The 14,537-nt window shown below is 42.8% G+C and overlaps 1 protein-coding gene across 1 annotated transcript in view; it reads right to left on the reverse strand.

The window, feature by feature from the left end:
• The window catches only part of GRIK3 (glutamate ionotropic receptor kainate type subunit 3), a 324,566-nt gene that overhangs the window by 83,584 nt on the left and 226,445 nt on the right, over window positions 1-14,537 (reverse strand). Inside the window, exon 8 of the mRNA XM_069067957.1 lies at window positions 4,649-4,756. Within this exon, the coding sequence (XP_068924058.1) occupies window positions 4,649-4,756 (108 nt within the window). The remainder of the gene's footprint in view (window positions 1-4,648; window positions 4,757-14,537) is intronic.

Consider the following 14,537-nt stretch of genomic DNA (forward strand, 5'->3'; position numbering starts at 1 on the left):
CTTCCTTCCTTCTTTCCTTCCTTCCTTCCTTCCTTCCTTCCTTCCTTAATTCCTTCCTTCCTTCCTTCCTTCCTTCCTTCCTTCCTTCTTTCCTTCCTTCCTTCCTTCCTTCCTTCCTTCCTTCTTTCCTTCCTCCTTCTTTTCTTCCCTTCCTTCCTTCTTTTCTTCCCTCCCTCCCTGCCTCATTTCCTCCTTCCCTAGCTCTTTCCCTTCCTTAAGGATCAGGGCAAGCACTGGGCTTTCTCTCTGCCAATACCAGCCCAAATGTCTCCAAAGGCTACAGCTTGGCTAAAGGAATTGTGAAAGGCTAGTCTCAAGTATTTTTTTTTAACATCATACTGTTTCCTTCCCTCAATCCCTAAACTCCAAGTCTGGGTTTTATTAGCAGGAAGGAAGATTTTTTATTAGCAGTTTTATTAGCAGCTCTCTCACACCAGAGCTGGAGGTTTGCAAGCTGCTTGGTAGAAGGGGCAGGGAAGGCACTCCTTAAGTAGTTTTAGGCAAAGTCCATCTTCCCCCATCCTCTGGAAAACCTTAAATCCCCTAAATGAAGTGTCAACCAGAAGCAGATGTGGACAGAGTACCCATGGCTCAGAGATGAGAACTGACTAATCCTCCCCAATCCATTCCTGCACTTCAGACAGTTCTCAGCCCAGTCATTGAAATTCACCCACCCAGGTCCAAGACCTTGGCAGTCATGAACTCAGCTACTGACATTCAGGGTTGACTTGTCACGGTCCACATTTGCAACTTACAGCTGCAACTTGAGGGTCACTTTCTGGTTAACCCATCAGATAGCTATGTATGTGGGTGGAGAGCAAATGAGCAAATGAAGAACTATGATGAGAGGCAGCACAGGATAGAGAAAGGCATTCTGGCCTTGGAAGAAGGATATACTGGGTTAAAATCCCAGCCCTGACACTTCCTGGCTATGTGATGAATCACACCCCACCACAGACACTTCCTGGCTCTGTAAGCATGGGTAAGTCACTCACCTTTAGTTTCATGATCTATAAGTGGGTTTAATTATAGCTATAGCACCGACTTCAGTGGCCTATAAGGTGTTTTGAAAGCCTTTGAAGTATATGTAAGTGTCTATTATTCTGGGAAGAGAATAGGGGAGAGTAGGGGTGGGAGGAAAGAAGAAGGTGGGGTGAGGAGAAGAGAAAAAGGGATGAAGAAGAGAAAATGGGAGGAGGGGAGAGAAAAGGAGAAAGTCAAAAGAAGAGTAGAGAGGAAGTTAAGAGGGAAGAGAGCCTAGGTAAATTACTTGAAGGCAGGGACTATATTTTGTGGTGTTTTCTGGTCTTTGTGGTCCTGGTACCTAAGAAGAATGCTTGGCACAGAAAATAAGTTTAATAAATTAATTTTACTTGACTTATAATTGTTCCCCACCTTATCATTAATAAGATATAAGTGCCTTGAAGGCAGGTTGGTGATGGCATTATCTTTGTATCCCCAGATCCTAGTATGTTGTCTTGAACTTATGTAGGATCTGTGATTTTCTTGGCATTTGGGACTTCTGGTAGGGGAGCCCTTTCCACCAATGCAGATGGCAATCCTTCTGTGACTTAATAGATAAGTCCTATGAAGTTTTCTGAAGCCTATAGAAGTCAAGTGACTTGCTTATAGTCATATATATGTCAAGGCCAGTATTTGAACCCAGGTTTTTGTTTTTGTTTTTTTGCTTTTTAGAGGGCAATTGGGGTTGTGACTTGCCCAAGGTCACAGGGTTAGTTTTTGTGTTAAGTGTCTGAGGTGGGACTTGAACTCAGGTCCTCCTGACTCCAGGGCTGGTGCTCCACTCACTGCGCCACCTAGCTGCCCCAAACCCAGGTATTTTTGACACCAAGTCCAGCACTAAACTCTATGCCCTATTGCCTCAATACCTTGAACTTAGTAGGTACTTTTAACATGCTTATTGAATTGAATTAGATTGAATCCAATTGTAGAACACTATTCTTTAAGCATGGGAAAAAGCAAAGGGAGGGAAAACTGCCTATTTCTGTTCAGTGCCAAAGGACTCATGGCCTCTGCCTGTACCAAACTGCATCCTCAGTTCCTGCATCCAATCCTTCCCTCAGGGCCTATAAGTCAGGGAGTTATCAGGACCATGGACAGCTCCTAGAGCACACATGAAGGCTATTTATGTTCTGTGTCCATGTTTGGCCTATCTGGTAAGAATGACATGGCAAGGCATTGGAATAATCTCTTTGAATAAGGGCCAGGGGAAATCAGAGAAAATGTGAGTGCAAATGATGATTCCAGGAGAACTATGTTTAGCTGAGTTATCTGGCAAAAAGTCTGCTCAGAGCCAGATGTTTCTCCAGGACCTGGGAATGTACTCCCTCTTCCCCCTTCCTGGTTGTTGTGGGGCAGGGATATGAGGCACCTCCCATGCCAATGGGCCTGACATCTCTTTCCAGGACTGATTGGTCCTGGGCACCTGTCTAATTCATTGCCTGAACAAATCCTTTAGTTCTCAGAGGATACCCCGTTTCTGTAGGAGCCAATTCTTCAGGGTTTTGCTCTTATTCTTCTCACCACTAGAAATGCCCCTTAATGTCCACTAGGCTAAAGATATCACTCACTTTTTTCAAAACGTACTTCCTTCAAGAAGTCTTCCATAACTAACTCCATCCAGCTTGGTTTTCAATTGTACCTCAGTCTCCTCAACCTCTCACATGCAGTTAGCACTGTTGTCATTTACACTTGCACATAAAGTCCATCCCTCTATGGGTGGATGTGTCTCATCCTTATTAAGGATGTTCTATACTGACCAGAAAGCCTGACTCGATGATATACAATAGACAACTCTCCCATGATCATGGCTTTATTCACCAGTTGTACTTCACAGATTCAGATACTTAGAGGTGGATAAGTTCTCAGAGGTTTCTAGTCTAAACCCCTACCTAGTGCAGCATCCCTGACAGGAGATCATTGGTCCTTTGCTTGAATACTTCCAGTGGCAGGAAGCTTAGTATGTCACAAGGCAGACCAATCCATTGTTAAACAGCTCTCATTGTTAGTAAGTTTTTTTCCTTACAAGTTGCCTCTCTTCAACTTTTACCCACTTCTCCTAGCTCTTCCCCCTGGGGCCAAACAGAATGAATCTAGACCCTCATCTACATGACAGCCCTTCGGATATTTGAAGACAGCCATGAGGTTAGTTCCTTTACATCCAAACTAATCATTTTGTGTATGTATTTATATTCATGCTATATGTATTTGTTTCCCCTATGAGAATGTAAGCTGCTTGCATGTGAGGATTATTTCATTCTTTGTATTTCTATTTCTAGCACCTGTCACATAGTAGGTATTTAGTAAATATGCACTGACTAATTGAATAATTCTCACTATGTCTTCTTCAGGTGACACATTCTAATTTTCCTTGAAATGATATTCAAGCGACATAATCTGAGTGTCCTCCTGATCCCAGCCTTCTTCCTATGCACATGCTACTTTGTCAGTATTTATTTTATTTATGAGTAAGGATTGGTAGGATAAAGGATTTCCTCCTTCTTCATCCTACATAGGATTTAGTGGGAAATGGTCAATAGCCTTTTTTCATTCTTCATCCTTCTTGACCTCTCTGCAACATTTGGTACTCTTGACTATTTCTTCCTCCTAAATATTTTCTCTTCCCCAGATTTCATGACATTAGTCTCTCCTAGGTTTCTTCATTCCTGTCTGAGTCTCACTTGCAGGACCAGCATTCATGTCCCATCATATAACTATGAGTGTTCACAAAGGCTTGACCTTGGGTCCCTTTCTCCTCCTTCTCTACAACTCTTTGTGATAAAAAACACCTCAGCTTGACATTTAGATCCCTTCACAATTTTGCTCTAACTTACCTTTCTCATTTTATTATTTATTATTTGGCTGTTCCTTGAACTCAGCACTTCACTTCCAGCCTCCACGCCTTTAACCAAACTGTTCTCTGTGCCTAGAATGCACTCCATCCTCACTTCTGCCACTCAGAATCAAGGTCCAGTTCAGGTGCTACCTCCTATAAAGGTCTTTCCTGAGTTCCTTGGTTGTTAGCACCTTCTCTTCCTATTCCTCAAATGAACATGTATATCAGTTTTCTGTTTACATTGTGTATCCCACCTCACAAGGCAGCTAGGTAGTATAGGGGATACTGTGCCAGGCCTGGGGTCAGGAAAACTCATCTTCCTGAGTTCAAATCTGGTTTCAGACACATACAAGCTATGTGATCCTGGACAAGTCACTTAATCCTGTTTGCCTCAATTTCCTCATCTGTAAAATGAACTGGAGAAGAAAATGACAAACCAGTCTAGTGTCTTTGCCAAGGAAACCCCAAATAGGGTCACAATGAGTTGGACACAACTAAATGACTAAATAATAAATCCCACCACAGTAGAATGTAAGGTTCTTAATGGAAAGGAGTTTTAAACTTTGTGTTTGTAGGTGTGGAACCTAGTACATGCTTGGGACATGGTAGACATTTGTTTTGGATGGATTGATTGGAAGTGGGAGATTTGTGGGTTAAGTCCTGTTGTGTGGCCCATCAGAGTCCAAAAGGAATTGAGACCCAGTTTCTCCAAAGTATTTTGTTTAGAGGTAGAAGGATGGGATGTCTCATTGCCTCTGGTCAGCTGCAGGCAAGCTGGGGGCCCTTACGCACCTTCTCCAGGCCATCTTCCTTCAGGCTGATGATATCCAAGTCAAAATCAGTCCTTAAGCCACTGGTTTTGTTGAAAACAATCCGTCCAGTTAATCCTTCCCATTGAGCCTGCCGGAGGGAAGAGGGCAGAGCTGCAATTACTTAGCCTCATAAATCATCATTCGGTACAACTGTACAATGCTTCATTTTAATTACTCCTTACATCGAGACTTTTCCCCAAAGACCATGATTAATTAATAATCACCTCCATCATTGCAGGCTGCAGCACAGGCCGGTGATTTCCATAAATTCTATTATACTCTTTAGCCAGACTTACATTTGTACCTTTCTTGTTGAACATCGATCTCAGATTTGCCCAAATGAGCCCCCTGCCTCTATGCTCAGTGCAAACGTTGCCTGCCTTTCTCAGCTCCCAGAGGAGGGGGAGGGGAGGAAGGACTAGGGGCCAAGCTGAGCAGAGAATGTTTAACAGGGCAAGGGCCTCCAGGGCAGGGCAGAGTAGGAGGACTCTAGGATTGTGGCAGGGAAAGTTCAACCCAGGAAGGGAAAGGGATATGGCAGAGGCAGGAAGGCCAGCAAGCACACCTTATCAGCACAAACCTCGCCTAGCCTATAAACCTAACTGTGATGAGGATAGGCAGTATAGAGAAGAGAGCAAGTGAATCATGGAGAGAGGCGAATAATACCAACTGACATTTATATAGAGATTTAAGACTTACAAAGCACTTTATTTACTCATCTCACTTAATCCTCGCCATAGCCCTGTGAGATAGGTAGGCACTATGGGTATTTTTATAATCCATCTTTTACAAATGAGAAGTGAGGCTCAAAGTGACTCCTAAGTGACTTGCCCAGGGTCACACAAGTAGTAAGCATCTGAGATGGGATTTGAATTCAGATCTCTCCTGACTCCCAAGTCTGACACTCTTTCTACTATGCTATGCTGTCTCTTGGTAGAGGGCTATTGGGAGGAGGAGACAGAGACAGACAGACAGGGGAATGGATAGAGAGAGAAGAAGATAGAGGACAGAGACAGATGTGGAGACAGAGAGACAGAGACAGAGATACAGATACAGACACAGAGAGATAGAGACAGAAAAAGAAAACAAAGACCAATATAGAGGTAAAGAGACATAGAGAGATGGAAACAGAGTCATAGACAGACATAGACAGAGGTAGCGGAGGAGGAGGGAGAGAAACATAAAGAGAAAGGAGAAGAAAGAGACAGAAAGGGAAGGAGGAAGGGAGGGAAGGGAATGGAAGGGAAATGTAGGTATAAGAAGTGGATAGAAGAGGTCAGGGCAGGACAGGAGGGGAAAGGAGAGATGAGAGTGAGAAAGATGAGAGACAAATGAAAGACAGAGAAACAAAGAGACACAGATAGATATATAAAAAGAAACAGAAGCTGATGAGAAAGACAGAGAAGAGCTCAGTCCTGTTAGGCTAGTAAAATGACCAGCCTAAAGCTGTTCATCCTTGAGTGCTTAGGGTAAGACACAGCAACACATGGCCTGGAGCCCAGACATCAAGGATTGTTATGGCTCTGATGTTGTTGGTGTGTTGTAACCAAATGACTGAGAAGTGGTTCAGTATAAGAAGCCAGAGACTAATTCTTGGCTTACATTCAAATACACAAAAGGCCATTTCCACTCTTGGGCCTAACTCCTCCCTGCTCTCCTTACTGTTGATGTTGCTGGAGCTGTCCAAGGTCCTTTTTACTCTACTACTTTAGATCATCCATAGCCCATCTAAGTACCTGGGGCTCAAGAGACTCAGAAGGCTCCTGTTTCTGCGACCATGACCAATTGGGGATCTTCTTTGAAACTTACCCCTATCGGTCATAGTTCTTCCCCAAGTCACAACTAGTCATCCTGAGACCTAGGGTAAGCATCACAAAAATCCCTGGGGGAAGGTTGGAGGTGGGGAGACCTTTGGAAAAAGATATGTCCACTACTGCTGCTGTGGAAACCCTGGCCAAGAGAGGGAACAAGACAGGGTTGGGCTGAGGAAGCGTGTACCTGGGGTACAATCACGTCACTTGGGGGAAGAAGCACCATCTGGTAGCTTTCTATTTTAACTAATTATTCTAGCTAACTAGGTGCTAAGTATCTAGCTGCAGACTGAGTGCAAATGTAGTCAGTACCTTCATATTTTGGTGCTCTGAAGCTTAGTCCTAGTCATTCTGGCCTAATTTTAATTTTTGTTCCACTATCTGAGATTAAATGAATAAGTGCATTTTTCTCCAAAGATATTTGGACATAGGGATCATGCCTTTCAGGTTGCCTTCTTCATCCTGTCCCCCTTTCTCAGGGTTCTTCCAGGAAGCAGGGGAACTCATTGCAGAGTTTAGTGGGAAAAGGCTTGGAGTTGGGAGAGACCTCGGTTTGAATCTCATCTCTGCCACTTACTATCAATAAATCAACCAAGAAACATTTATTAAGTACCTACTATGTGTCGGATACCATTATCAATTCTAAGGATATAAAGAGAGGTAAAACAAAAATACTCCCTGCCCTCATGAAGCTTACATTCTTTTTTTTAAAGCAATCGGGGTTAAGTAACTTGCTCAAGGTTACACGGCCAGTTATTTCTGGGTGGGTGCTGAGTGTCTGAGCCTGGGATTCGATCTCCAGGTCATCCCGACACTGGAGCCGGTGCTCTTACTCGCTGAGCCACCTGGCTGCCCCCGAAGCTTACATTCTAATAGGGGAGATAACATGTAAGCAACTAGGCACACAAAAATATAGACAGACAGAGAGACAGATAGATAGACAGACAGATAGAGATACCTATATCTATCTATACCTTTATCTATCTGTATATATGTGTGTGTATATATATATATCTGTATATATACATATATATATATAGAGAGAGAGAGAGACAGAGACACACACAGAGACAGAGAGACACAAAGAGACAGAGACATACAGATAGAGAAAGAGAGAGAGAGACAGAGAAAATGCATTAGCAGTGGGGTGGGATTGGGAAAGGCTTCCTGAGAAGATGAAATTAGAGCTGTGTAGCCATGAGAAAATCACTTAACCTCTCAGAGTCTGCTTCCTCATCAGCATCATAGGGACCCAACCTCACTGGGTTGATTTGAAAATCAAATGAAATAATATATGTAAATATCAATCAAAATGATGCATTATTGGAGAGCCTTCTGCATGGACTAGGAAAAACCTCTGATCTTACCATTAGAAGATTTAAGTTCAAAACCAGAACTTATTCTCTGTGTGACTGTGGAAAAACCTCTTTAACTCTCTGAGGTTTCCCCAACTATAAAATGGAAATGTGTGCAATCCATCCCTCACAGTTCAGTGAAGAAAGTACTTTGTCAGCCTCTGAATGTTATGTCAATGGGAGTTATCATTACTACTACTACAACAACTACTATTATTATTATCCCTTCCAGCCTGAGTCCCAAGCAAAGCATGTTCACCTGTCAGTTGAGGAAGAGGAAAATGTCAGCAGGGCAAAGAGAGAGAGGGAGGCCCTCCTCATCCCCTCTCAGCATTTACCTACCTGCCAGACACTCTCCAACCAGCCACCACTGCTGCTGACTACTCACTAAATGAAAGATGCCTCATATGCTGTGAACTCTGGCCTGGTATTTTCCACCTCTTCTCAGAAATGCCAAGTCCTTAAAATGCTTTACTATTGGGCTGTCACATAACTAGACAAGGAGACACAGCTCCCTTGAGACTGTGGTTGGCTGGGAAAAGCCACAGGCTGGAAGCTAGGCATCCTAGCCTTGGTATTGAGATGCTGTGTGACCTTGTTCAAGTTTCTTAACCTGTCTGAGCCTTAGTTCCCCTACCAGTAAAATGGAGATCATGAGATAGGTAGCTCTCCTAACATACTTTGTTATAATTGTTGTAATAACTGAATGTGGCAGTATTTCTCAAGATGCTTTGACACACAAACCTCAAAAAATTCATGGTGAATTCATTCTATATGTTACCTCTCTACACATGCATAATGAGAGATAGTATGATGCGTAATGGTGGACTGGTACTCAGGAAGACCTGGGCTCAAACCTGGCCTCAGATACTTGCTATCTGTGTGATCCTGGACAAGTCACTTAACTTTTTTCATCTTCAGCTACTTCATCTTTACAATTTCATCATCTTAATCTGCCTTCAAGGAGATTATATTCTAATGTTGTCATTCAGTTGTTTTTTAATCATGTCTGACTCCTTGTGACCCCATTTGGGGTTTTCTTGGGAAAGATACTTGAATGGTTTGCCATTTTCTTCTCCTCATTTTACAAATGAGGAACTGAGGCAAACAGGGTTAAGTGACTGTCTGAGGCTGGATTTGAACTTGTGAGGATGAATCTTCTGGATCCCAAGCTCAGTGCCCTATCCATTGCAGTACCTAGATGCCTTTACATTCCAATAAGGGAATGCAATAAAGGGCAGTTCGAAAGGAAAATAAGGATTTAACCATGGATAGAATGCTGGACCTCAAGTCAGAAAGATCTGTGTTCAAATCCAGCTTCACTCTAGCCATGTGATGCTGGACTTACCCTTTGTAAAATGTGTATAATAATGGTACCTATTTCCCAAGGTTGTGAAGATCAAATCAAATAAAATTTGTAAAGTGCCTGGAACATGGCAGGTGCTTAAGAAATGTTTTTCTTCCTTCCATATTTCAGTATGGTTTGGAAGTGGTCTGATTCTGACCAAGATAGGACAAAAGCCTGACCATCAGAGCCCAAGAAGAAGGTGGCAATCAATTAATTGATTAATCAAGAAGCATTTATTAAGCAACTACTATGTGCCAGGTATGGTGCCAGGTGCCAAAGGCACAAAGAATGAAGTAGTTCCTCTCCTCAAAGAGCCTATATAGGTGACTTAAAAGTTTCAAGTATGGATGATTGGGAGGGACAATACTATGACTGACAGAGGGGAAAATAGCTGGGCAGATGATGAACTTGACTTTGTGTATGAATTTGAGATTAGAGAAGGACATATAAGATGTAAATGTACAATACACAGTTGGAAAATGCTGAAATTGAGCATAGTAGGGAGATTGGAGCTAGAAATACAGATCTGAGAGTCTTCCACATAGAGGAGAGGCATTAGAGCCTTGGAAGTGGACAAATAATCCAAGGAAGTATCATAATAATAATAGCTAGCATTTATATAATACTTTAAGGTTTGCAAATCATTCTACACAAATTATATAATCTTATACTCACAACAACTCTGGGGGTAGGCTACATTATTGTATTCATTTTACAGATAAGGAAATTGAGTCACATAGACATTGCTGGTGTCTGAGGCTGAATTTGAATTCATTCCTCCTTTATTGTAAATCCTGAACTCTGGCCCCTGCACTACTTAGCTGCCTCAAATAGAAAAAAAGAGGAGAAAGATGAAAATAGAGGAAAACAGTGAAGGAGACAAAGAAGTTACAGGCAGATCAGTAGGAGAACAACAGAGAGAGAGAGAGTCAGAGAGAGAAAGAAAGAGACAGACAGAGACAGAGACACAGAGATAGAGACAGAGACAGATAAAGACAGAGACAGAGACAGGCAGAGACAGAGACAGAGACAGAGAGAGGGGTGGCAGAAGCCAGAGAGAAGAGATGGTCAATCACAAGTGACAATTATGTCAACAAGGCTATGGACTGAGAAAAGGTCATTTTATTTGGCAATTAGAGGTAACACTAAAGAGAGTAGTTTCAGTTGAGTGGTAGGGATGGAATCAACTGATGAATGGATAAGCCTTTGCACCTAACATATAGCAAACATTGTGGTAGGCAATGAGAATACAAAGTCAAAACTAAAACAATCTCTGTCCTCAAAGAGCTTAAATTTTATCAAGGAAACAACATGAATATTACTAAATGATAAACCATTTAATAAATGCTTACTATATGCCAATAACTGTGCTAAGCCCTGGTATGAGCAAGTCAAACAATTTCTGTTCTTAAGGAACCTTTACTCTATAGGGGAAAGAAAACCCATCATGGGGCAAGTGGGTATGAAGAGAGTGGGGTCACTCTCATGTAGCCTGGCTTAGAAATGGTGGTCAGGAAGTGCCTTGGAGACCTGGTTGGGAGGAAGATAAGTCAAAAGCTTATTTCTCAGATAGAAAATATACAAAATAATACAAGGAAGCTTTTGAATTGGAGGAGAAGCAGGGAAAGCCTCCAGTAGGAGGTAATATTTAAGCTGAACTTTGAAGGAAGGTGGAAGTCCTAAGGGGCAGAGGTGGAGAAGGGCAATTCAAGCCTGGAAGACAGCCCATGCAAAAGCAGAGATGGGTTTATGGACCAGCAAAGAGGCCAGATTGGTAGGATTGAAGGCTATGTGAGGGGAATTAATGTGAAAAAAGCCTGCAAGTAAGTAAACTGGAACCAGGCTGAGAAGGGATTGAACTGCCAAATGGGGCAGTTGGTACTTCATCCTAGAGGCAATAGGCAGTTACTGGAATTTACTGAGCAGGTGAGTGATGCCATCAGACCTATGTGGCAGCTGTGTGGAGGATAGATTAGAGAGGGGAGAGACTGGATGCAGGGAGATCAATTTGCTATTGTCTAGGTGAGTAGCAATGAGGGTTTAAACTAGGATGGTGGCTGTGTGAATGGAGAAGAGGGGAAGCCAGATTGCAAAGAGTTGAAGAGTGAGTGGGTGGTGAGGCAGTTAAAGCAGCCAGCATAGATGATCCTTTTTAGGATTTATCAGTGAAAGGGCGGAAAGAGCTAGGAAGATAGTTTGAGGGGGTGCATCATGGGAAAGTTTTTTTTTAATTGGGTAGAGCTGAGTATATTTGCTGATTTGAGGGAAAGGAATCAGCTGAAAGACAGAGAGGGAAGATGCACTGGAGAGATGGGATGAGGAAGGGAGCAAGATCTTGGATTAAGTGTGTGCATGTGTGTGGGGGAATGGAAACAAAAGCCCAGGTGGAGTGGTTAACCTCTGCAAGAAAGACAGTCATCTCAACCTCTCAGAAAAGAGAGAGGAGATGTTGCAGACTAGTTTCACTTTGGTCTTTAGATCACCTGGTCCCATAGCTAGCAATCCAGTGCAAATTAGAATCGATCCCTTTACTTTCAGTCCACTGCTTTTTTCTCATCACTTTATCCTGTCTTTCCCAGCTTGTGGGAAGACCTGGGGGAGTATTAGTTCACCACAAATTCAATATGAGTCAGCAGCCAAAAAGCTACTGTAATCTTGGGTAGTATTAATGGAAGTCTAGTGTCCATAGTGCAGGAGGGATCATCCTGCTGTCCTCTGCCCAGGTCATGTAACATCTAGAGTATTGTGTCCAGTTGAAAGAGCCTCACTTTAGGAAAGATGTGGACAAGCCCTTCCACCAAGGTCCTTGTACAGGGTAAGTGCTCAAAAATGCTTGCACCATGAAATTGATTAAGAGGTTTTAAGACATGGAGGAGAGGAGATAAGAGTGTCTAGGTTGGACAGCCTCAGTCTTCTCAGTAAAGAGGCTGCTGAGGTGGGGTGTGGATGATGGGGAAACTTAAGGAGAGAGGAAAAAGGTTTGGAAGAGACTGAGAAATTTGATAGAGAGCTAACAAGAGATGAATAAAAGGATTGCCAAATAGCAGTGGGAGCCTGGGGAGATTAAATAGCATGAATTTGTCAAGGACCCAAACAGCAGGGTTTTGAGACTTTCTCCAGCAATGTTCGGCAGCCCAGGATGTAAATGGATTTGTTACTGGTGGGAGACACTGGGAATTGTTGGAATAATTCAAATGTTTGGAAATAGGAGTTTTTCAGTGCCATTTTCCTTCCTCCCACCCCAGCCCAACCCCTACTGATGATTTCCTTGGGACAGACTCATCCTGTGCCAAAGGAAGCCAGCTCCTCTATCTTTCAGGGATTTGAGAAATCCTATTTAAGGAATTCCTAGCTGGGCCTTCCTCTGGATAAGCATATGGCAAAGGAGGGTAGAGGGATGTGTATAGTCCCCCCATAAAGAACAGTGGCCCTGCCTGCTAATGGTCACATTCTCTGAGCCCAAGAGGAAACCATAAAACAAAATGTCAGGGCAGCAAAGATCCTCTCAATGCCAGGGAAGCATCTGTCATTCCTGCCTGTCCTTATCTCCTCAACCTGAGCCACCATGAGATAATATACACTTGGTGAACTGGAACTTTCTGTTACTTAGAGCAGGTAGCTGACTTGTTAGAAGGTACCCTCCCCAGCTCTGCCAGAGGAAGGAGGGGCTGCGGCTAGGAAAGGAGATTGCTCAAGGGAGACTCAGAAGTACTTAGAAAACAAAGCCAGCATGGGTTCATTGAGAACAAGTCATGCCAGACTAACCTAATTTCCTTTTTTGACAGGGTTACTGGGTTGGGTAGATCAGAGGAATGTTGAGGATATAGCATTCCTGGATTTTAGGAAGGCATTTGACAGTGTCTCAAAATAGCCTTGTGGACAAGATGGAGAGATTTATAGCTATTTGAATAACTGAACCCAAAGACTATTGCTCTATTAATTCACATCAACTTGGAGGGAGCTTTCTAATAGTGGCCTCAGGAATCTGTCCTTGGCCCACCCTTGTCTCTTATGACCTTTATTATGACTTCAATACAAGCATAAATGGGAATGGCAAATGTTGGAGGGATAGTTAACACACTGGATGGAAGATCTAGGATACAAAAAGATTGTGATAGGCTAAAATAATGGGCCAAATCTAATAGTGGCATTCAATATGGATAAACGTAAAGTTTTATGCTTAGGTTCATAAAGTTAACTCCACAAACACAAATGTGGAATAACTGGTTTAGCTGCAAAGATCACAGAAAATAAGAGCCGGAAGAGACCTCTCATGTGATCAAGCTCCATCTTCTCATTTTGAAGATGGAAAAACTGAAAACTAGAAATGTTGACTGACATCCAAAGCCACAAAGCTACCAAATGACTCATAACTAGAATCCTGGTTTCTCTGCTTCGAGTCCAGTGGTTTCTCCCCGACCCCATGACTCCACCCTGTGATCTCTAGCTGATGTGAAGACTTTGGGGTTTTAGTTGACTATCGTAGCTCTTTTCCTTTTGTTGTACTGTCTATTAGTCATGCCTAACTCTTTGTGACCCCATTTGGAGTCTTCTTGGCAAAGATACTGGAGTGGTTTGCCATTTCCTTCCTCAGTCCAGTTTCCTCATCTGAGGCAAACGGTTAAGTGAGTTGCCCAGGGTCACACAGCTAGTAGGTTTCTGAGAATGGATTTAAATTCAGGTTCTCCTGACTCTAGCCCGGCACTCTATCTACTATGCCACCAAGCTGCCCTGTTCTTACCTGATTTCTTCTTCTCAGTCTCCTTTGATCCCACAACAGAGGTCATGCTCGCTATATAGGTGGGCATTCCACAGAGCTCTGTCCTGGGCCTTCCCTTCTCCCTTTATATTATTTCATTTGGTAACCTCATCAGCTCCCATGGGTTCAATGATGATATTTCTGATGAAGATCCTCAAATCTACTTATCCTGCCCTAATTTCTCCATTGACCTCCAGTCCGACATCTCCAACTGCCTGATGGTCATCTTGAATCGAATCTTTTGTACACATCTTAAACTCGATATGTCCAAACCAAACTCATTCTTTTTCCCTTAAAATCTTTCCTTCTTCCAATCTTAGCTATTACTTTCTAAGGTGCCATCATCTTCCCAGTTACCCAGGCTTGCAGCTTGTAGTTACCCTAGACTGTTCACTTACCTGTTCCCCACCCAATCAGTTGCCAATTCCCATCAATTGTCCCTTCATGATATCTGTTGTCCCTTTTCTCGTATGACTCTGCCATCACCCTGGTTCAGCCTCTTATCATCATATGCCTGTATTCTTTTAATAGCTTACTGGTTGGTCTCCCTGGCTTTCTATTTCTCTTTACTTTAGACTATCCTCCATTCAGCTGTC

Source organism: Petaurus breviceps, unplaced genomic scaffold (assembly GCF_028583685.1).
Source record: "Petaurus breviceps papuanus isolate PSGF00001 unplaced genomic scaffold, PetGlider_PUasm1.0 90760, whole genome shotgun sequence".
In the NCBI taxonomy this organism is placed as follows: domain Eukaryota; kingdom Metazoa; phylum Chordata; class Mammalia; order Diprotodontia; family Petauridae; genus Petaurus; species Petaurus breviceps.